The sequence below is a fragment of the Pseudorasbora parva genome, chromosome 15 (assembly GCF_024679245.1).
Source record: "Pseudorasbora parva isolate DD20220531a chromosome 15, ASM2467924v1, whole genome shotgun sequence".
Lineage (NCBI taxonomy): Eukaryota > Metazoa > Chordata > Actinopteri > Cypriniformes > Gobionidae > Pseudorasbora > Pseudorasbora parva.
In genome coordinates, this window is record NC_090186.1 from 39,201,894 (window position 1) to 39,227,238 (window position 25,345).

The 25,345-nt window shown below is 37.7% G+C and overlaps 1 protein-coding gene and 1 long non-coding RNA gene across 2 annotated transcripts; both read left to right on the forward strand.

Annotated features, from left to right (window-relative positions):
• The first annotated feature begins 1,154 nt into the window (after positions 1-1,154).
• opn8b (opsin 8, group member b) lies at positions 1,155-24,381 on the forward strand. The gene is made up of 4 exons (XM_067418045.1): positions 1,155-1,573; positions 9,941-10,234; positions 20,426-20,751; positions 22,144-24,381. The coding sequence occupies exons 1-4, from the start codon at positions 1,504-1,506 to the stop codon at positions 22,546-22,548; spliced, it is 1,095 nt and encodes a 364-aa protein (XP_067274146.1). The 5' UTR covers positions 1,155-1,503; the 3' UTR covers positions 22,549-24,381.
• On the forward strand, positions 15,077-18,682 carry LOC137041583 (uncharacterized). The gene is made up of 4 exons (XR_010898120.1): positions 15,077-16,959; positions 17,074-17,161; positions 17,274-17,391; positions 17,688-18,682. It is a non-coding gene; the product is annotated as an uncharacterized lncRNA (long non-coding RNA).
• Positions 24,382-25,345: the final 964 nt, after the last annotated feature.

Here is a 25,345-nt window from a genome sequence, read left to right on the forward strand (position 1 = left end):
CTAACTGGTGCGCGATTGGCGGGTTGAACTATGCCCGTTGATCACGCCTCTTGTGGAGTAGAAAATACAGAGCAGACTCCCCAGACCAATGTTCAGTCTTAAAAGATTGAGCTTGGTCAGCCAGACAAATCGAGCAAAGGAAACAATAAATACTCTGTCATTTTGGTCAGACAGATAATAAGAACAGGACATTGTTCAAATCTGCAAAGCGTTTACTTACATTGGGCTATTGTAAAATCAAGAATACACGATGTGCTTTCTGTCGTCTGCGTTTCCTTTCCGTGAACTTGTCTGGGGAGCACCACGTCTCAGAAAAATGTACTAAACTCAGCAGCACAGCTGGCAGTTTTTTTCTTTCATTTTGTTAATCTGTTAATTATTTAAGTCAAATATATTTTGCATATTTATTCCTTTTATAGTCAATGGCCTTCATTTTTTAAATGGTCACTTGTCGCCACCTACTGGTGTAAGAATGAAAATGATACAATCATTATTTAAAGAGCCATTTTACTTTCAAAAGATTACTCAGTCTTTAGATTGCTAATGTAGACATCGGTGTTTACATCCGAACTATACACTTTAATCTCAGTTATTCTATGATAAGTAACATAAAGGTTTGTAAACGTGACTGCGTGGTTGAATGACTGTCTTTGAAGTTTCTTTTTGAGGCCTTTTATTAGGAAAACTATTTAAAATTATAAACTGTTTTTATTGGGAAAACCATTTTAAGGACCCGGCGGTTAATTTTAAACGCTTTTTAGATTTACCCAATTTAGTCCATTCAATTAATTGAATAATCCTTACATATTTTAAGTGATTATGGATTGTTCAGTTATTCAATTAAAATATGTAAGTATTATTCAATTTAATGGAATTTTACTATTGATTACATTAAGTAGCCCACATTTATATATATATATATATATATATATATATATATATATATATATATATATATATATATATATATATATATATATATATATATATATATATATATATGTAATTTATTTCTTTATATTATTCCTTATTTTATTAAATGAGCATAAAAAGTACTACTATGATGTATGATGATGACAATGAAGATATATCTATCTCAGGACAGAACAGGAGTGTGGTCCAGTATTATGAAACCCCTCCTGATGCCTGTTGAGTGAAGCGGATGATATCAGACTCATGCAGTACAGGCGCGCTGGATTGAGGGAGACCAGTCACTGCTCATGGCGTGTTCTTCTGTTTTAGTCGTTTTTGCGCAAAGGTTACAGCATCGCTTCATTCTCTCGGTCGGTTATTGAGGTTAGGGCTTCATCTAATCGCGTTCTTTAACTATCTCTTTTGGACAACAGATGTTTCTGACACATGACAGGACAGCAGTGGGGATCATTATGCGGCGCGGATATTTTCTGTAACTTTTTCTAAATTGTCCTGATCCATGCCAAGCGCGTTTATCTTTGTGAATTAACATCCCCTCATCCCGCTGAAGAGCACACCTCACTTGTCCCCATGGATATTTATTCCTCTAAACTTTCACCCGCTGTGGATTATGGAATTGGTGCATTCCTGCTTCTCATTGGTAAGATTGAGTTTCTGGATCTCCAACTTTTTTTGGTAACCGATGATTCTGATGAGTGAAAGCGAGTCTGTTTGATTCCAAACGGATTACTGAAATCCACGACTTACATATTTGACAGAAAAGTTGTTGTTTTTTTCCAATACTTTGGTACTTTCATATAGGACATATTTCAGGAACTCTGGTCCTCTTCATTTCGGGGTCACAACTGACTCCTTCATGATCAAAAGTGATAAAAGCCTTTTTGACTTTGAACACAGAAAAACTAGTAATATTTAATAATGTTCTATATTATTATTATTATAATTTTGAATTTTAAGTGGATTGAATGATACGATGCAATATTTATCAAATTTGTATGCGATGTTCCCCATTGAAATATTTTTTAATAATATATTCAAAACATTTTTTTCAATTTAAGCATTATTCCATGTTAAAATAGAGACAAGGCATTTAAAATCAAATTTTTGAAGGTAGATAAGTGCCATATGGTGGGAGTATAAAAAGAAAAATGTATGTACGGTAACGCCATGGTGTAATCACTAGATTCCTATGAAGCTCTATATAAAGTAGATTATAAATGCTTTAAGACATAAATGCTTATTTTTATTAAGTAGTGGGTTTGAATTTATACTTAGACATTCTCAAAGACTATTTTTATCAAGGTTTGTTAAAATGTTGATTTGAACTTGAAGTGTCAGTTTTTGCATGAATTTTTACCACAGTACAAATATCATAAACATTTTTATAAAATGTAACAAAAATGAACAGGTATGCGTTATCATATCTTAATCACTCATTTTCTATGTGGTTCAGATAATATTTTGAGTTTCTATTTATTAAACCAATTTCCTTCATTGTATTAACTTTTCTTTTTCTTTTTCAATAAACTATCGGCCAATCAGATTCCAGAACCAGAAAGAACTGTTGTATTAATATTTATGATATCAGTTTTACAGTCATCCTATAAAGGGTAAAAAGGAAAGATGCTAAGTAACAAGGTGACTAACTATTTGTATTTTAAATGAGTAGTACCAAACAATCGGTTTAATTTAAATCATTTTTTGTCAGAAGAAGCTCTGGTCGTATCGTATTAAATGCAGAGGTAAAGTCCAAAAAGGGAGTCTGAGCTATATATAGAGACTTGTCCAGATGCTTCAGCATTAGATGTAACATCTTCTGTACGGCTGTGATTTTGCTTTTATTCCAACTGATAATAAGTATCTAATTTACCCTTTACTGACTTTAAGAGCTGTTCAACTACAAATTTGCAGTTAAGGTTACAGGCTGGTAGTCAATTATTCATGTGCCTATTTCTTTTAAATAGGTATTATATACAAAGTATTTCACATTTCAGGAATAATATGAGTGTCTAAAAATGTTGCCACACAGGTGCAAGCTTGGGTATACAAGTAAACAAACAATTCAAAATCATACTATATTTATTCAAGAATCAATTATATGACAGAGGTAATAGATTTTCTTGTATCGGCAGGCTCCATTGTGACAACATGCCCCAATATATATGGTGTGTTCAATACATTTTCCATTTTTCTGAGCATTGTTAAATAGCTTTTTTTGTAGCCAAGACTTATGACTTGTGAAATAGTCAAAAAAGTATTTGCTATAAAAAGTCTAACTAGCCTAGTCTCCCTTATTTTTGAACCGATAAATGCCTGCATCCTCTTCTTCTCCCTCATCATTTATTATCATGAATATCGAGAGGCGAGAGAAAATTACAATAATCAAATTGTCATTAGCTAAATTTAATGGAATGTTAATTAAAGTGTAGTACATAGTCAATCAGTCATTAAAGGAATTCAATTCAGTTATAAAGCTCAGTTTAGTCCAATGGTAATTTAATTCTCCTTAATTAAAAGATTTGCAGATTTGACCTGCAGGTCACCAAACCAGATTACATTTGCCTGACGCTTTCATGCCTCAATGTTGAACTTCAGAAAATTGTATTGTAACATATTCACTCATGACATAGAAAGCCAGGTGCTTTCACACTGATTCAGCGGTCACTTCTCATTCGGCTGCTTTGACAAATACCTATGGATGTTGACCTGGTAGCTTTGCCCCACATCATATTTAGGTCTTTGCAACTGGGTTAATTGCAACAATAAGGGCATGTTCACACTTATAATTTGGTTCATTTTGGTCTGGATAATTTAAAAAAAAAAAACATTTGGTCCTTGTCCGCTTAGTGTTCAAAAGGGCATTTTAACACCAAACCTAAAGATGCCGAACCTAAAGGCATTGGGATAGTTTCACAACCTGATTGGTCGGCTTTAATGACATATTTCACAGTGGAACTTACCGAACCTCCAAAACAATGGTGTGCTGGGCTAAATGCACTCGTTGTATATGTGCATAACCTACATGATGATATTTTGATCAGCTGAGAACTTGTGAAGTGCTTAAATGTGTAGTCAAATGGGCCGTCAAAATTGGTAGTTCTGGGGAGTCAAAACAGAGGCAGGAATCCTTCCGTCACACACACACAAATGCAGATCTGCTGCGAGGAGACGCGCTTCTAAAGCCTGTGATAGGCAACATCACAACTTTGACGAGAAAAAACAGGTATGCTCGAGCATTCTGTCCTGTTTAGGGTCTTACTGCACCAGAGTTCGCTTGGAAGCGGACCAAGGGTGCTTTCACATCTCTAGTTCGGTTCATTTGGTCCGAACCAAAGGCAAACAATTATACATTGTTGCATTTTTCAGCTTTTTTGGTTCCTTTTCACACCACACTGATTGCTTTGGTCCGAACCAGTTGAAATGAACCAAAACGCAGGCACGTGACAACATCCACATCACTCATTGGCCATGGTGTATTTCCTAAACTGCTTTTCGATTGGTCAGAATTTACATGTGGAAAAATTCCAACAGAAGAGGCAAAGCCAGCAAACTATAATAACACTATGAAGAGACGACTGCGCGGGCCAGTTTTGTCCCTGGCCATAATCTACTAACACTGTGTGTATTTACCACAGTATGCAAACAAAACATTTCTATAATGAAGCGCGGATGCGACATGAAAACATTCTAATGCACTGCAGACGGCGAGCGCGCATCACTCGTCACTTCAAGTGGAGCAGTGCATTAATTATTCTTAATTGACATGCTCATCTTCCCGAAAATATTTCCAACGATCTATCAGGTAATAATATCATGCACACAATGTCAGCGCAGCTAACTACGGCAGCTCGTTTAGTCCAAAAATGATCAGTAGTTTTGCAGTTGGTTCTGTTCGAGGTTGGATCACGTTCTCACCACAAACGAACCGCTCCAGAGTTCGTTTGAAAGCGTACCGAGACCAGCTCTTCAAGGAGGTCTCAGTACGCTTGTTTGGTCCGCTTTTGGTGTGCACCCGAGTGCGATTGCTGCTTTCAGACTTGACCAAACGAACCGCATCAAAGAGGGAAACGAACTCTAGTACGATTCAACCGAACTAAATGAGGCAGGTGTGAAAGCACCCCAAGACACATCTTTTCAGCAGACTTGGTCCACTTGTTTGATGCACACCACGGTTCAGTTGGTGTTCACACTTATTCAGACGAACAGCACTAACAGAGAAATCCCTCCAGGGTTAGTTTAAATCGAACCAAACATGCCAAGTGTGAACACACCCTAAGGGTACGATGTACAACAATGTAGCTACTAAAAATGGAAAATGCAACATTGTAAAAACGATCCACATTCACACGGATCCAAGAAAACAATTTACAGTGCTGTATGCATGCCAGACCAATAGTTGGTGATGACATTTTGTAAATAAAAATGCAGCTGTTGTGTGAATAAATGACCAGAACCAGAACGCTTAAAAAACTTAGCTGAAATTTTTTTGCTGAAACCTGTGAACAGCCCCTTAATCTCCTCAATACTTGTCACAGCAAACTGCAGGTGTTTAGTAAATCCTTGATGCAAGTGGCAGAGGGAGCATTGAACATATTTACAAGCTGAAGATAATGGGTAAAGCTGATAGCTTATGACTTACACACTTTACCCATAAGGCTCTGCTGAATGAAGGTCCTCTGTTTCCTTGAAAGACTGTTTGTTCCTTCATAGGAAGCTGTTGTTAATTTTGTTGGAGCAGATGTAGCTATTCTTTTTTTTGTCCGCCGCAGGGAGATCTATAGTCAGAGCAGTAAGCGAGGCTGTGAGCCATAGACTTACTGTTCTCAATGGCATACGCAGTAAAAAGCCGTATAACGCTCCTAGATCACTTACACATTTTCACAGCTAATTTTCCCGGGAGTTTTTTGTTAAAGCCGATAGATATTTTTGCAGTGCTTTGACGGCAGAACAATCCAAAAAAATCCAAGAGATGTAGGCTATGTCTGTCCCTCACAGCCTCGCGTTCATTGCCATTAAAAATCAAAGATGCCGCTGCTGTGAAAAAGGTCTATTCGTTCATCCTAGAGTCTCACGTAATTCTTTCCAGCGTATGACTACAGATGGCTCGTATTTAATGTAATCCACATACTCAGCGGTCAACCTGGATGAAGGATTTATCCAGCACTGCACAGATCAGACATGATAATGCTAGTAAAATGTAACATTCAGCTACTTAAAATAGTGTCACTTTCATTTAGTCACGTAAGCTGAAGCTGATACAGTGTCTGAGGTTGAAACTGAAACCAACCTAAAGTTGCATGGGAAATTTCTCATGAGATTGTGTGTTTTACATTTAATTGATTCAATTCTTATTACTCTAATGCAGTAATACATTTTATTTATTTGTTTATACTTTATTAAATGAGCATAAAAAGTACTACTATGATATATGATGAGGACGATGAAGATTACTAGAACAATCCAAATCAATATGTACAATTCAAAGCAGCATGTAGACACGAAAGATGCCAGACACTGAACAGAGGAGAAGGAGGAACTTAAATACACAGATGATACTCAAATGACAAACAGCTGTGATTATTAATTTTTCTCCATGGAGACTGATGAGTGGCGGGAAAATAGAACAAAAAAAATGCGTGAAGAATGAAGACTGAAATTCCTTGATAAAGAAACTAAACAGAACAGATTTGTGACGCATATACTGTAGATAGAGATAGCCATTTAAACTAAATTGTTATTTTACATCCTTTCACATTCAGGGTCCATTTTTACAACAAACGTAAACTGTAGCTTTACTAAATACAAATGACTGAATAAAGCATTTTTTAATTTGATATTGGTTAGATTTGTCTTGAATTAGCTCTAAAAAATACATTACAGGTACTAGCAACTCCACAGTTTAACCTTCATAGGTTCAATTCACAGAAAATCAAGTTTACAATATATGCCTCGAATGCAATAAAAGTTGATTTGGATAGAGTGTCTGCCAAATGCATACAGTATAACAAATGTAAGTCCTACTGTTATTGTACAGTCACAGACTAGTACAATCTGGCGATAAAGCTCCTCGACATCTCAGTGTGAAGCTGTACATGGCTGAAGGGCAAAACGAGGGTTATCAAAGAGTCAAGATGACACTGTTAGTTGCTGAGATTAGAGAGAGATGGAGACACAAGAAGCTGTTTGAAGATGGAGTTACATAAGACTGCCGAAGAATTCTTCTGGGATTTGCTCCTATAACATTAAACAAAATACAATATGCAATACACTCATGTGGTTTAAACTGAAGAGGAGTGCCAAGAAGAAGAAAGAAGAAAGGAGTTCCAAGGGAAATGCACAAACTCATGATCAAATGTAACTTTAATGCAAAATGCAAACCCAATTACAAAAATGTTGGGACATTGTACAAATTGTGAATAAAAACAGAATGCAATGATGTGGAATTTTCACATTTCAATATTTTATTCAGAATACAACATAGAAGACATATCAAATGTTTATTCTGAGAAAATGTATAATTTTAAGGGGAAAATAAGTTGATATTTAAATTTCATGGCATCAACACATCTCAATAAATTGGGACAAGGCCATGTTTACCACTGTGTGGGATCCCTTCTACTTTTTATAACAGTCTGCAAAACGTCTGGGGACTGAGGAGACACGTTGCAAATGGCTTCTAGTTACTCAACTGTCTTAGGTCTTCTTTGTCACATCTTCCTCTTTATGATGCGCCCCATGTTTTCTATGGGTGAAAGATCTGGACTACAGTCTGGCCATTTCAGTACCCCGATCCTTCTTCTACGCAGCCATGATGTTGTAATTGATGCAGTATGTGGTCTGCCATTGTAATGTTGGAAAATGCAAGGTCTTCCCTGAAAGAGACGACGTCTGGATAGGAGCATATGTTGTTCTAGATTTTGGATATACCTTTCAGCATTGATGGTGCCTTTCCAGATGTGTAAGCTGCACATGTCACACACACTCATGCAACCCCACACCATCAGAGATGCAGGCTTCTGAACTGAGCGTTGATAACAACTTGGGTTGTCCTTTTTAGTCCAGATGCTATGGCACCCTAGCCTAGAAATCTAGACGCACCCTAGTGGCAGCAAATCTAATCTGCCACGAGTATTGTCTAGCAACTCTCAATACACTTCTGAGCTGTAAATACTCTAAAAACTGTGGTCAGGCCAATCACATCGTGTATAGAGTCGGTGGGTGGGGCTTAACATAGTGATGGCAGAGTTGCGCTTGCTTGTTACTAGACTAGTAAACACAGAGGCTGTCGAAAGGCAGTCTTTCAAATCAGCTTTGACCGCGACTCTGGAAGACTTGAAGTTAAGCTTTTCTCTGAGAAAAGAACAAAGAACGGCACTGAAGTCATTCTTAAGAAGGGAAGATGTGTTCGGAGTTTTGTCGACTGGATACAGCGAATGTTTAATCTATCAACTAGCTCCGCTTCACGTTGCTCTGGTTGGTTGTAGCGCTATCCTATTAGCATAAACCATAATCCTATTATGCAGAGGGAGTTTGAAAGACAACCGTTTATCCCGCCCCTCGGATTGAGCCCTGTCAATGGTGAGTTTCTAGACCAAACATCTTGATATGGGTCTGGCTTATCAGGCTAATGGCACCCCAGTTTTCCAAAAAGAACTTCACATTTTGATCCGTCTAACCACAGAACAGTTTTCCCACTTTGCCACAGTCCATTTTAAATGAGCCTTGGCCCAAAGAAAACGCCTGCGCTTCTGGATCATGTTTAGATGAGGCTTCTTTTTGACATATGGAGTTTTAGCCGGCAACGGCGAATGGCACGGTGGATTGTGTTCACCGACAATGTTTTCTGAAAGTATTCCTGAACCCATGTTGTGATTTCCATTACAGTAGCATTCCTGTATGTAATGAAGTGTAGTCTAGGGGCCCAAAGATCACAGGCCTTGACCCTTACGCACAGAGATTGTTCCAGATTCTCTGAATCTTTGGATGATATTATGCACTGTAGATGATGATAACTTCAAACTCTTTGAAATTTTTCTCTAAGAAACTCCTTTCTGATATTGCTCCACTATTTTTCACCGCAGCATTGGGGGAATTGGTGATCCTCTGACCATCTTGACTTCTGAGAGACACTGCCACTCTGAGGCTCTTTTTATACCCAATCATGTTGCCAATTGACCAAATAAGTTGCAAATTGGTCCTCCAGCTGTTTCTTATATATACGTTTCACTTTTTCAGCCTCTTATTGCTACCTGTCCCAACTTTTTTTGAAATGTGTTGCTCTCATGAAATCCAAAATGAGCCAATATTTGGCATGACATTTCAAAATGTCTCAACATTTGATATGTTATCTATATTCTATTGTGAATAAAATATAAGTTAATGAGATTTGTAAATTATTGCATTCCTTTTTTATTCCCAATTTGTGGAGTGTCCCAACTTTTTTGGAATTCAAATAGAAAACATGGTAACACTTTATGAGGTTGTATTAGTTAACATTAGTTAATCAGTTAACATTAGTTAATGCATTAGTTAACATGATCTAACAATGAACAACCCCTCTTTTAAGCATTAATTCATTTTTGTTAGTTAATAAAAATTCAGCTGGTTTGTTCATGTTAGTTCACAGTGCAATAACTAATGTTAGCAAGATTTTAATAATGCATTAGTAAATGTTGAAATTAACATTAACAAAGATAAATAAATGCTTTATAAGTGTACTTCATGATTAGTTCATGTTAACTAATGTAGTTAACTAACTAATAAACTTTATTGTACAGTGCTACCGAAAACATTTGTTTTAAAATGTAATAATATTTCCAATTATTATAGTTTTCACTGTATTTTTACACACCCACATCATTAAAATAAAATTTACCATATACAGTTTTGCCAAAAAGCATGAAATGTATAGTTCATAGTAAATCGAAGGTGTTTCAAATGAGTAAAACCAGTTGAATAATATATTTGCTATACCTAATTCTTTCTCCCTGTTCTCTTTCAAATGCAGCAATTCTTTCCATTTTGGGGAATTTGACGGTTCTTGTGATGGCGTACAAGCGGTCGAACAACATGAAGCCCCCTGAGCTTCTAAGCGTGAATCTTGCTGTGACAGATCTGGGAGCTGCCATCACAATGTACCCGCTGGCTGTAGCCTCAGCTTGGAACCACCATTGGATAGGGGGAGATGACACCTGTGTGTACTACGGCCTGATGGGATTTTTCTTTGGATCAGCTAGCATGATGACCCTGACGATTATGGCTATTGTTCGCTTCATCGTGTCTTTAACGCTCCAATCACCCAGTGAGTTTCCTCAGACCTAAGGTTCCTAATGAGTGTATGAACTTTATGAACTTTACAGCTCAAATGGTAACACTTTACAAGGTTTCAGTTAACATGAACTAACAATAAACTGCACTTCAACAGCATTTATACATTTTTGTTAATGCTAATTTAAACATTTACTAACACATTACTAAAATCAAAAGCTGTATTTGTTAACATTAAATAATGCACTGTGGAGTAACATGAACAAACAATGAACAGCTGCATTTTTATTAAGTAATGTTAACAAATGAAAATTTATTGTAAAGTGTTATCACTCAAATAATACACATTTGTATACAGAAGAATTAAGTAAAGTGTTTTTATAGTTATAAGCTTTACATGTCTCGCCCCATTCACTTCCATTGTAAATACCTCGCCATTTTTGCTTTTATTTTTAAAGGAAAATGAGTTGAAATCATTGTTAGTGGTAATCAGCAATATGCCACAAATGCTGTTAAATGAGCTTAACTTGTACCAAAACTGAAGTATTAATTTGACCATACTTTTCAAGCTATTAAAATAGAACATAAACCCTAAGCAGAACATGAGACTTCATTTACACATCAAATATTGCAATATCAGAGTCTTGAGAGTAAATTCAGGAATGGTTTGACAGACCTACAGATTTGGTTTCATCTCTGTAAGGGGTCGTGTTCATGCTGAGAGCTGCTGTGGAGCTCTGTTACAGCAGATAGCTGTAATTTACTCACAAACTCAACATGACAGTTCAGATACTAACTTAATAGAGGTTTTTTGGCAGTCTTATGCCGGGAGGCAAACACTGAATTATTGAAATGAAACTTGGCATGAGCAAAACTGCTGTGTAGAGAAAATAAATGGATCTCTTGTTTGCTCTTATTGCCAGACAAATAATGATATAAAAGAGCTGAAAGAGATTTAATCCCAGACGATCTCATTATGTAGGCTATGTTGAGTTAAGCAACCCCCCCCCCCCCCCCCAAGAATATAGGAATACCCTGGCCATGCAGAACCTCCCATCAGCTGGATAGCAATGCCCTAACACCATGTACATACCAGAAACCCCTGGTACATGGTAACATGTCAGACCACCCTATAACTACATAGCAATACCTTTACCTTAGCAATCACCCAGAACCTGGTAACAATCCAAACCACCCTAGCAACTACCCAGAACACCAAAGCATAACATAACATCCTAATAACAACCCAGAACACTTTAGCACTACTCATTTCCTTCTTTCATTAGGGGAACCCGGGGATGGTAGTAAAACTCTGTGTTCGGCGTCAGTAACTCAGTGGTTTGTGCTGGCTGGCTGATATCTCAAACTTTGATACACACTAGCTACAATTGTTTACTACAAATACAACTCACTTGGACATACACAATCACAGATTATTTGAGTTCATGTCAAATATGAAGAGTTTTTTTATTACAACCTACTCCACATAAGTTTCTATCTTAGGAGAGATGAATGAGTTGTAATCATTTTCTGAAGTAAGATCCACACTATCTAATTTATGCAAGAACTTGATCGAAAGAACAAATAATAATCGCTTTTGAATAAAGTGAACAATTTAAAGTAACATTATACCATTATATTGTATTTCTTTTAGGACTTTAAATTTATTGACAACATCACCATACACCATACAACACTCCCTGATCTCCCCCAAATGAAAAAAATCTAGACCCTGGTTTCTGTTCATTAATCGGCAGAAGCTTATTTATGCATCTCTAATCTGGAAAAACACACGTTCCCCAGTTTTCTGGGAAAAGACTGACTTTGCGCTGTATGTTTCCAGCTCTGTCTCTCTCTTAAATTAAGCACACAAACACACGGCAGTGGTTTCAAACTGCTCTCTCAACCACAGATTGAGTTCAGGCCCATAGAATTACAGTTGCCAATATTTTGTGGCATTTAGTGTGAATTCAAATTAATATGAAGACAATTCCCATTACAGTGAGCCTATATGTTAAACCAACTACAGTACATGTGCTACAGAAGACTGAGGTTTTTAGGCTTTAACCTGTTTTGAAATTATTTCATTACAAAGATAAATGTCTTATTATCTGAGGGTTAGGGTTAGTAGAATAAGTTGACATGCAGTTGCAAAGATTAGTAGAATGTCTGTTGTCTGTGGGACTATCACAACAAAGTGCTATCAGATATTAAAGGGTTACTCCAGCGATTAGCATATGGCCTTGTATCAGTAGAAACCCTGGAGTATATTCAAATGATTGTGCTTTCCCCCCTCATATCCCCCTGAGACAAGAGATTTATGCATTTTATTTCTGGAAAGATTCCTCCTATGATGCAGATTGACGATATTTGCATCATAGGAGGAATGTTTGCCCAAAGGCTAAAGACTACAGCCAGCAGAGGGAGCCATTTACGCATGTTTTGAACCCGCTCATGGGGGATGGAGATCACACTCAGAGCTCAGCTCAGCTACAGGCACTCATTTAAACGGAGCTATGGTGAGCAATGGAAGTCTTTTAACTTCTCAAATTAATTTCTATGAAAGTTAAGCTTGCAAAGGCATGAACTGAAACGCGCCAGACTGAACTCACGTTGTGAATGTATGCCGCGAGTGTAGTCGCGATTACCTCAGCTCTCATCACTCCTGCAGTTAGTGCTCAGTGCTGTGATACTCGCGCGGCGACTCACTCATTATATTGAACAGACACGTTCAGTTTTTAATTGTAGTGTCTTCTCCAACTCAGTCACAGTTATTCAGTAGCGGTGGCTTTGTGAATGGCCTCACAGGGCAGCGAAGCATTCTGGGAATTGTAGTCTTTCATCCCCATGAGACAAAAATACATTTTCTGTCTTTTCTCAGTCTAGAAAGCACCAAATTTAAAAATAATTTCACATTTCTACTACATTGATGACCCAGTTTAAATACAGATTCATCTTCCCAGCGCTGAAGTACCCCTTTAAGCAGAGAGTCTAGTAATACTCTAGTGACTGCTATAGTTGCAAAGTTACTTATAGTAGGATGTCTAACACTGCATGAAAACCCTGGAATACGGCATTATCCGGGCATGGTAAACTCCTGTGTAATTTGAGGTTTACCGGACGTATGTGGGAAAAAGCGGATCAGAGTAACACGGAACAGTATATTTCAAGATACACCCGGAAACCTCACATATGCGGACATATACAGGCATCCGTGGAATTTCACGGAAATATACAGCTGAAACACTGCTGGGTGCTAGGACTGGTGACTGTTAGGTGTGAAGAAGGCCTTTCATATGTTAATGACACTAAGGTGTTGTCTGTTCTCAGAGGGAGGGGTGGCAGGGGACTTCAGGATTGAGAATTATGACTCTTAATCCAAGTTTTTATAAAAACACTACAAAATAAACACCCCGAACATATAGTCACAAAAACAGAGTATTTAAATTAAGGAATTGAATGGAACAAATAAAGGAAAATTAACCAACCATTTTAGAATAGCACACATTTATTGTGAAGTTTTACAAAATGCAGTTAATAACAATAACATTTAATAAAAAGGAATGTACATTAATGTGAAATAATGAAAACATGGCTTTAAAAACACACAAAAAAAAACAGATATGCTCAAAATAAAATTAAAGGAATAAAAAGAAGGTCGTTGGAAATCGCATGGGGCTAAATCTCAAACATTGTGCAAATTGGAATTATAGCATATACCTTTTCTTTTGTCTGACTTAACTGCACAATGAATGTACTTAGTACACATCTCCCTGCAATACGTTCCACAGGTAGGAAGGCTGCTGCACAATCAGTCTGTGTGCCATATATACAGGGTTCCCAAAGAAACATCTGTCTGGATGAGGGTGCAACCACGAAACCTTTGCAACAACATGGCGTATAGGACGTGTGTTAGTTTTTAACACTGATTATAAGAAATCTCTTAATGACTCCAGCACGCAGCTCTGCATTTGGGTCGAGGACTGGTTCGTCCAAGAATTTGTATTTCTCTCCATGCCTCTCTTTTTAAAAAAACCAGGTCTTTTTTACCAAGGTCTCTAATGACGGAGTTACTTTCTTGTAACAATAGGTTAGTTTGGGGTACAGATATTCCTTGCCATTGAAGCTTATCTTTTTGGACAGACAGTATATTCAGTGAAGTTGTCGTACTGGTATATTTTCTTAGTTAATATAAAGTCTTGGGATTCATACCAGCAAATTGCATCAATCAATCAACTTTATTTATATAGCGCTTTTACAATGACGATTGTTTCAAATTAGCCTCACAGTGTCAAACGAGACAGTATTGCAACAAAATTTTAGTTGGCTGTAGGGTCAACAATGTTGGCAGATCAATATTATGGTTTATAGAATTAAATAAGACCTAATTAATTCATTTTATTTGTATATTTAGTTGAATAACTTAGATCATAAATTTAGTGTTATAGTTTTAGTGTCCCCAACTGAGTAAACCAAAGGCCACAGTGGCAAACCCAGGAGACACCAATCAACACTGAGAATATTTCCAATGAGCCATCAGTTGTCTGAGGCACAGCAGCAGTGCAGTGATGGCATTGTCTGAAATGTTGAACAATGCTTGCCAGGTTAAAAGCATTATTGCTAATAGCTTTACAAGTAATAAAGCAGAGCTGTCTCTATTGCCATCATCTTCAGGTTTGTCATCTTTAAAATCCAAATGTTCACTGTGCTGACCATCTGTAAAGACATGTTGCTCTTCATGGTCACGGTCATCATCTGAAGACGTTTCACTGAGCTCCAAGGAAAGCCTGAGCAGCTCATTGCGTTCTTCTTCTTCTTCTTCTTCTTCTTCTTCTTCTTCTTCTTCTTCTTCTTCTTCTTCAAAAAAAGTCATTTGTTAGAGTTTTTTTTTTTTAGAAAAAATTAATAGAAGTGTAACAATACACATCTGTCTGTGTGCATCAATTTAAATGTAAGGAGCCTTGCCTTCAGTGATGGATAAATCAAGAAGATCTGCCGAATCTTGGTTCTCATGTAAATGCTTGGTTTCTTCAAATATGCAGAAATCAACTTGCTCTTGGTCTCCAATGTCCTCTGTAACAATTAAAGAACAATACAACGATTTTAGCTACACGCAAATTTACATACACAAGCTAAAAACAAAGATTTAGTTTAAACAGTGAAACCTCACAACACCAATTGATTAATGGCTGGAGCTATGCATTTGTCTAGCATTATCTTAAAGTTATTAGCTTTTTACTAAAATCCCTTAGAATCACATATCATGCACTTTACAGTACAGCATGTGTACGGGTCATGATGGGGCATAGAAATGTTAATGGGCCATTCATAATAGTTTATCCAAATAACTTTAGTTATTGTTATGAATGGCCCATCATGATTTAAATGTTCAGCAAATACAGCCATGACCAAATTTGTAATAAATAAAAGTTACAATGTATTAACAAGACTTATGCCTATACTGGAAAAAAAACAAACTTACTACATTCTGAAAACAAGCAAATCACTATTGTGTGTCAACTCTAACCAAAGCAGATCATAAACATCAGTGTAATGTTGCACGACATCAGTAAATATATAAAACAAATGCTGATGATCACCATCTTATTTTACTTGTCATTTGGTTTTACATTAAAAAAAAATGTTCAGTAACTTACCAAAATGAATACCAGCATCATCCAAGTCCACAGGTCTCATTTCGTCTGGATGAAGTTCATCACATGCTCTTCCAGCTCTGTGTTGTGATTGGTCTCAGCTGTCATCGCTCCATTGTGAAAAAAAAACTTTTTTTTGTGAAGATAAAAATATGCATGTGAAACATTATCGTTGCAGTGGTCGCAAAACCGCTTTCTCGTATTATTATCAACAGGTGGTTGTCCTTCCATGTTGATAGATAATTATGTCCAGCCAGCATTATATTTTTGCACCAAATTAAAGATACACCTGCGACGCGTCATACCGAGGGCGTGGTTTGAGTGGGGATTAGCAAGCAAACAACACGTGCCAAAGAGGGGGCGTTTTGAGGTTTGAAATCAACCACTCACAGTAAAGGTGGGGACGGAGGCGCACCCAATAGTAGTGTATTGTTTCATGCGCGCGAAAGTTGAAACCTCCGCATTGTTTCCGGAAGTACAGAGAACGGATTGTTGTTTTTTTGTGGTGTTTGGTTGAGATTTGGAATCGATCATTTTCGACAGATTTAATATGGAGAGTAAAAGGAACCTTAGTTTTTCTACTCCACTGAACAAAGGAGGACAAGCAGCCTCAAGCTCAAGCCCAGTTACTGTGAATGGCTTGATGAAGCAGCTGATCTCCGGCCAGAATGCTATATCTCGTCAGCTTACTACTTTAATATCTGCACAGCATGAACGGGCTGATCTTCTCCAAGAGGCTCTCCAGCGTCTTTATTCTCTCGAGCAAAAGTATGAGCAGCACGGACTAACTTACAGGAAGAGCCTAACAACACCGTGAAAAGATTTAAAAGGGCACATAACGTGAGGTAAGTTCAGTTATTGTTATATAATGTGCCTGTAAACCAAAGTTGGCTTACAATTAACGTTAGCCTAATAACGTTATGTGTTTTGTCTCCAGCGGTTACTTTGATGGCCATCTTATTCAAACTTGAAAATATTGTGGTTCTTGCAGATTGTGAATCCGTTTAAACGCATTTTAATTTCAAACTTTACAGGAATCTGTAAGGTGCCTTTGTGTGAAACCCAATTCAGAGAACAGCCCACACAAATACGATCCACAAACTGGGTAAGACTGCTTATTGTATACTGTAAATGTTAGGTTAACCTACTACTAACGTCATATGGATTTGAAATGCCAAAACTGAATTTCATTAATTATAACTGCAACTTTTCCCCCCAGAATAGTCATCACACAACCTCGCTTTGACCATTTTCCTTTGAAGAATTAAGTACAACTTTTACAGATGTTGACCCTGAATGTGTAAAAGGTAATCTTAAAGATTGTATTATTTTTTTAAAGTAATTTTATATTAATATTTACCATGTGTGCTTTGTTTTGCTTACTTTTATTGGTATTACAATTATTCATGATTTATTTAGCAGGTTGCAAGACATATTGAGACACCACGGAGGAAGTATTCTGTGGCTCAGCCTGAAAAGGCCCAAAAAAAGACACTCTATGAAGAACATGGCAAAGAACCGTCAAAGAAAGTGAAGGGTAAGTTAAGACACTTGCTAAGCATTTATTTTCTCTTTAGGAGATATGATTTTGTCAATATTGTAATTAAACTTATACATTAAACCCAATACTTTGATCAAATCTGAGTGTGACATAACCATACTCATTAGTGAATAATGCAAATTGCATGTAAACTGGAGTGAAGAGTTCTGCTCATGTCATGTGAGCACCTTCCTGCGATTAAGACCGTACTCTTAGAATACATAGTTGCATTATTGTTGCACATGTAAACACAGTCTGTGTTTTAGTGGTTAAATTACTGTCATGTTTTGCAGTTGCTGGAGACCAGGTCCAGGGTTGTACAAGCTAACGCAGAAAGAGACCTGTGAGAGACCGCAACAATAGAGCAGATGTCTGATGAAGATGATGCTGTTGTTGATGGAAGGCCAGTGTGGATGGTGAGGTCTCCACCAAACCGAACCACGGTTGTCTGCGCTCTGCCAAGTGCTACAAACCAGACTAGAGGCTGACCCATGCTACACGTCACATCATCAGTGCATCATTATAATGTATTTTTACAATGCTCTTTGGAAATGTTTCCACTTATATATATTGTTTACTTAGAACATATATTATATGCATTTTTTTCTCTTATTCCTTTACATCGCCGTCCTTTAAATAGAATTTGCTCACTTTTTTTTTCTTTTCCCCCATTCATTTTATAATATATGTTTACAATGCTCTTTGGGAGTTTTTTTTTTTTTCACTTATTTTTATTGTTTACTTAGAACATTTATGTATATTATAACTTTTTTTATTATATAACTTTTTTATTTTAGATACACTGTGTATTTATTTCTTTATATCGCCAACTTTTAAATATGTTGTGTTAATTTTATTTTTCATGCCTTTTTTAGCCTTTCATTTTAACTTATGTTTATTTTATATAGTTATATTTATATTGTTTATTTGTTCCTTTTAAATGCCTTTATTTTTGTATTTTTTTTGTTCTTTACATTTTCATCCCTTTTAAATACATTTTGTTCACTTGTTTTTGTTTCTCCATTCTATTCTTTTGCTTGTTTAAAATGCTCTTGGTAATGTTTTATGTACCTTAATAAATATTCCATATTTTCCTAAATTGTTTTTTGTGTGTATTTTTCCTTTGGGGGGAGAGGGGGGTGGGGTTTATGGTGTATGAACAGTATCTGCATAGCTGACCTATAACCAATCAAATCACTAAACTATAAGGCCCTGGGTGGGCTAAGTTTTAAAAGTAACCAATAAAATCACTTTACTGGGTTTTCAATGTGCCCTGTCCTCCAATAGCAGTTTGGGTTTTGGGAGCGGTTTTAAAAGAACAACCAATCCAGTTTGAGTTGAAAGGCCAATAGGGGATGGGAGGCAAAGCTGCTCAGAGGTGTGAAAATGTCTTCTGAAAAAACCTGATGGGATTACTTGCCATGGCAACAAATGGCTGTAGCATGGAAGTATACGGCCACAACATACATCCGATTTGGTATCATTCCGGATGTATACGGATATATACCGATCCATGGAATTTGACCTATCCGGCCAGTATACTCCCGGATTCTTCCGAATTTCAGCAGTGTATACAGGAGTATACGGGTCCGGATACACCTTTTTTCATGCAGTGTAAAGTGACCATCAAAATAAAGTGCCACCTAACTTTAAACTTTGGTAAAAGCTTTTTATGAAACATTTTCCTCAAACTCATCAGAAGTCTCCTCTAACTGGTCCTCACCTCAGCCCATAAAACACATCCTCTCTATGCTTTACTCCTACCATTTCGTCCTCTGTTGACCAAATTGCTCAAACTAGCTCCGAAGTGAGAAGTTAAGAAGTGAGATCCGGTACTCACTTCTTAAAAAACACCTATCTGTAATTTTATCTCCCATTCCATTTGATCAACTTTTCTTTTTATTCTTGGTCTGTCCCACTATCATTAAAATAGTTGCAGTCACTCCTTTTAAAGCAACCTGGGCTGGATCCTTCTGTTATGAATATTCTAGTCTATTCTTCCTTTCATTGCTAAGTTGCTTTAAAAAAAAGTGGTTGCCTCTCAGCTCAGCAATCTTCCTGATCCCTATCAATGGCTTTCAGTCGGGCCACAGCGCTGAAACAGCATTGGTAAAAAAGACTAGTGACCTCCTCCTAATATCTGCTGATCATCCTACTGTTCTCATCGACTTAACAGCAAGCAACACTGTATCTCATCACACACTTGCCTCTCTGCTATCTGCAGGGGCGTCGGACTGGGGGGATAAAGGGTACCGAGTAATCAGGGCCCGAGGCAGGGGGGGCCCTTAGAAGTCAGTTTTCTATACATACACATAAATGGTACGGGGGCCCAGCAAGATGGTTTGTACCCAGGGCCCAAAATTTGGTGCTACGCCGCTGGCTATCTGCATCATGGTTAGTGCTTTATCTTGGTGTATATCCATAACTTCAAATCTTCTCCATGCTCTCTCTCTCAGAGTATATGATCTCAATGATAAAAGTGAGGTTATTGTTTTGGTCCATCCCTTTTATGAAGTCTGAATTGAGTCTATCTGTTGATGGGGCTACATTCATTCCATCTCATACTGTTAAAAATCTGGTGTAACATTTAATTCATTTCTGTTGAGTTTTATTTACCATGACTGCACTCTACCACCTTTATGATATTGGCCGACTGCGACCTGGGGGGTATTCCAGAAAGCTTTAACTTTAAATTTAGGGTCATCTTCTTACTTAGTCTTAGGTATGTCACATAACCTGCTTGTATGTGTATATGTATATCTTTGGATATGAAACTTATGTTTGTTATTTTACTTGTACAGCGACCTTGAGCTCGGGAATGGCGCTTTATAAATAAAATGTATTATAATTATAAAAAAGAGATTTGAATAAAATTAGAAATATTATTAACATTGCATTATATTACATTTATATTTACATAACACCATAGCCTCAACCAACCCATATTTGATCAAACTAAATGATACATTAAAGAAATCATTCTGATCCCCTTTTCATAGCTAGAACTGTCTCTGTCTGTCTCTGTCCATAGAAGAGAAGATCAGCAAGAGGAACGCAAAGATACTTGTGGCAGCCACATGGCTGTACGCACTACTCTGGGCTATTTTTCCTTTGATTGGATGGGGAAAATACGGCCCAGAGTCCTTCGGCCTATCCTGTACTCTGGCCTGGAGGGAAATGAAGGAACAGAGCCAGTCTTTTATCATCACCATCTTCCTCATGAACCTCATCCTCCCAGCCATCATCATCACGTCGTGCTACTCTGGTATTGCTCTGAAACTATATGTCACCTACAAGACTATGGACGACAGAAACCACATACCCAACATGATTAAGATGCAGCGGCGGCTCATGTTGGTGAGTGTGTCTGATTTACAGTATGAAATATAAGATCTGCACATTAAGCTGTCATCTGAACGTGATATGAAACCCAAGAGCATCAGAGGATTTCTAGCTTTAGTCATGTTCAGTGGCCAGAATTTCTTACTTCACATATAAAAAAAAAAAAAAAACAATATACATATTTAAACATATTTAAATTTACATAAAGCACAGAGACAACGATCCAAAAAGAATAGTTCACATCAAAATTGTGTCATTTACTGACACTCTTGATGTTCCAAACCTATGACTTTCTTTCTTTTGTAGAACATAAAAGATATTTTGATTTTGAAGATGTTTTCCAGGCTTTAATGCACACATTCAAACCTGCCACCTGAAGATGTGTTGCACAAATAGCTATGTTTTCAGAACACTGAAAAAACGATTAACAAATCAAGCATATGTTTCATGCGTTCAAGAGAATCCAAATTATCGCTTCTAGGGAATCTGATGCAAAAAAAAGAAGGAAAATGGATGTTGAGGATGAAAATATTAGCCAATCATCCAAGCAAATTGTTCAGTCACATGACTAGCTGAGGCATATGGCTGTTTGTTTTCACCTTTTCATTTTTTGTAAATGTAAAGTAAATGTGTGTAAATGTTTACAGACATCTTACTGAATACAAAATATACATATACATTTTTATGTGCAAAAGTGTATTGGGTACAAACCAGGAACCTTTCAGTTAGCAATCCTTAGATGATACCCCACTCACCGAGTCAGATTCTTTCAGCAAACTCAACTTTCCCCATGTCCTTATCTGTGAATGTTCTTCCCATGTGAGAGCAACTGCTGTAGGCAGAAGCTTTACATAACCTGAAGGTTGATTATAGACACATTCATTATTCATATGCCTGTGAATGTTTTCAGAAAAAGCTGCAAACCACTACACTGTAAAAGTGCAAGACAACATGTGCAGTGTTATTTATAATAGTCTATTGGTAAATGGGTTTCATGTTGGCCCTATCTGAATCAGCCCCAGGATTGACCCTAAATTGGTTTTGTCAAAGAGCTCTAAAAAGATCATATCTGAATTAGCCCCAGTATTGGCCCTAAATGAGTATGTCAATAGGTTCCATGTTGGCCCTATCTGAATTAGCTCTAGTATTGGCCTTAAATGTGTTTGTCAATGGGTTCCATGTTTGCCCTATCTGAATGTGCCCCAGTATTGGCCCTAAATGTGTTTGTCGAAGGGTTCCATGTCAGTCCTATCTTAATTAGCCCCAGTGTTGGCCCTAAATGTGTTTGTCAATGGGTTCCATGATAGTCCCTGAATCTGAATTAGCCCCTGTATTACACGCTATATGTTGACCAGGCAGGAACAAACATAAAAACATATCTCAATGTGTTATTCTTTGCTTTTACAGATTGCTGTGTTGATCAGCGTTGGGTTTGTTGGCGGCTGGACGCCGTACGGCATCATTAGCCTGTGGTCTGTCTACCGGCCTGGTGACTCAATCCCTCCTGAGGTCAGCATGCTACCTTGTCTGTTCGCCAAGACATCCACTGTATATAACCCGATCATCTACTATATCTTCAGCAAGACCTTCAAACGAGAAGTCAACCAGTTGGGACATCTCTGTGGGAGATCCATCTTCTGCCGTACATCCGATGCCAAAAATGTCCCGGAGACTACCATCTATCTGGTGTGTGACGCAAACAAGTCCAAACCTGGAGCAGAGAAACAAACGTTAGAGAAGAAAAGGGAGAATGAGACTCAGCGGATGCCGAATTGCACTTTTATGAGTGAATCTATACAGAACATTGGTTAGCAGTAACTTTTGCCTGGTTAAAGTCACAATGAAATCAAAATTGACAGGGTTTTTTTTTTCATGAAATATTGCAATATTTATTATACATTTTACGATTTTTCTGTGCGCACCATTATTTATTTTTTAATTCATGTGCTTTCATAATCTTTAATCAGCTATATCTCTTCTCTGATGATGTGTGTTCAGAGTGAAGGTGGGACAACCTGTTATTCACATGAGATCCAGCAATAGCAAACCATGTCTCACCCTAGTGTTTTTTTTTCTTTCTTAAACAGTTAACTGGAACCAAAGACTTCCATAGTAGGAAAAAAAGATACTATGGAAGTCAATGGATCCAGTTAACTGTTTGGTTACTGACATTCTTCAAAATATCTTCCCTTGTGTTCAGCTGAAGAAAGAAATGCATACAGGTTTGAAACAACTTGAGGGTGAGTAAAGGATGACAGAATTTCATTTTAAAGTGAACTATCCCTTTAAGCGGACTCACGGGTGCGTACCCAAATTCGGAAGACGACGCTCACATCATCCAAACCAACCGAACTCTGACGTCAATCGAATCTGGGTGCGTACCAAAAGTATTGTGTGAAAGCACCCTCATGAGATCCTTGGTTCAGTAGACAGGGTGCTGATCAGGACATAAGTCAATGGGCTGACTCCTCGATCAGTGCACTGACTATTGAACTAGGGAGCTGATTGAGACGCACCTCTCTCTTTGTGCAGACCCTGCTAAACTACCCTTCTGCCACAGTAGCATGTTTTATCATGCCTAATATTGATTTATCTTGCTGCAGTGAGCAACTAGTGTCTCATAGCTACCCAGCAAATTCACAGAGTAATATTATAACATTATTTTAACACACTTAAATGTATCTAGCGTGCTAAATCAGTGCTGCGTTACCCGACATACGCATGACTGGAAGAAGCGTAAGTGGTCGCCTACGGCATAATGAAAGCTTCACTGCTCTCGCGCTGTGTCGCACTCGTCTCTCATTAGCAATCGCTCCAGTGGCCTCGTTCCGCTCCAATGGCTTTCAGCCCCACCCTGCTTCATACTTCAGTAGCATTAATAAATCTTTAATACATTAGCTCATCCATAATAATGTTGTGTCAGAATATGATTTCGGCCTGAATCCTGTTGGATTTTCTTCCACTGGCTGTAGAGGTGAGGCAAAACTCAACATTGTTTTAAATAAGCGACCTCTAGTGACGAAAACTACTTATTGTGCCCTTTTAGCAATTGTTTTTAATAGGTGATATATATGCTAAACACCATAATGGACAAAAAGCACTCATATGACCCTATTTTAACAATCTAAGTGCTTAGAGTAAACTTAGGGCACGGCTGGTGAACTCCAGTCATGGAGAGACACAACTGTGTCTCATTTCGGAAGGCTGCATACGTCATAAGGCCGTCTCATTTCAAAAAAAGTGAGTAGGACACTCCAAATGCGACCTTCAAATGCGTCTTTCTTTCACAAGAATAGACCTTTTTCACAAAAAACGGAAATACGTCACTGACGCGTAGGTGTTCTTCCGCTTCGCGCTTATACTCGGCAAAATGTATACTGCAGAGTGTTTTCTCTGAGCCTTTTTTGACGCAAATTCCTCCACCAAGACCAATAAACTGGATAAAGGCTACAAATTTCGCAGACACCATAAATACCAGTAGAGGATGCTGATGTATCACATTTTAAACCACTTAAAACATGTTGTTTTGCAAAGACTAACAATAAAAAGCGTAAATATGGCAAGACAACTTGCAAATGATGTGTACATTTTATATTTATAACACAACTGTAATGTTTAGACGTTATTTAAACCTTACCTGCGGGTGGGTGTGTCACATAATCGTGATCCATTTTAGCAGCTGCACCATTGTCATCCGCCTGGGAGGGGACAAGCTGACGTTTGTTCACCCTTTCAAAATACAGACTCCCTTTTGAGTGGTATTGTAAAATTGTTCCAAGGGAAAAGGCTTGGGTTGGGACAACACCACTTTTAAGGCGACTGATGGTTGTTCCACCAGTGTAATCCTCCTTGGCAAAGTGTCTGCTACAGACGTAAGTGCTGCCTTTACTCAGAGAGAAATTCGGCCCTTCTTCTCTTCTAATAGCATGAATCCACAAATTTCTTGTTGCTTGATCAGACGGAAATGAGTGAAAAGACAGCTATGGTTGTTTTTGGGTACAACACGAACAACCCGGGACACAACAAAAACTCCTGTTTGTTGATTCATCCATTTTTGCATTTCCCGCTATCTACTACTTCGGTAACAGGAAGTGTCTTTGCACGTCCTTAACTAACTTCCGGTTAAAAATGCGGAAGTGTGAAAAAGGTCTATTCGGAGTGTGCATGAGGTGTATCCTTCACGGCTGGAGATAACCCACAATTCTTTGCGTCGCTGTTAACAACCGTCTTTTTTTTATATTATATGAAAAAAACGGCTCCACCACCAGATATACATGCAAGCGTAGGTGTGGTGTTTAAATGTAAGTAGTTCAAGCTTTTTTGTTTTATAAGCTCTATTACCTCAAACAGATAGTTGTGGTTAACAGGATTACAACTGTTTAGTGCGTTTTAAACGTTTAGAACAGTACATTTCTGTCATAAGAAAAAGATGCTGACAAGAAATTTCATAGTCATTTTCAAGTTATAAATAATTTTCATTCATATAACTGACGTGAGAGCGCAACGAGGCGGAACGTGTTGGCATGGCAACGTGATACTTCCTGCCTATGTGCCCTACAAAGGACGTCTCGTTTAATTCTTGAGGACACTCCGTATACTGCATCCTTCA

Excerpts from the sequence above, each read along its gene's own strand:
- opn8b (XM_067418045.1), top strand. The coding sequence starts at position 1,504 with ATGGATATTTATTCCTCTAAACTTTCACCCGCTGTGGATTATGGAATT. Across the intron at positions 1,574-9,940 it reads TGCATTCCTGCTTCTCATTG|CAATTCTTTCCATTTTGGGG; the intron begins GTAAGATTGAGT and ends TTTCAAATGCAG. Across the intron at positions 20,752-22,143 it reads TGCAGCGGCGGCTCATGTTG|ATTGCTGTGTTGATCAGCGT; the intron begins GTGAGTGTGTCT and ends TTGCTTTTACAG.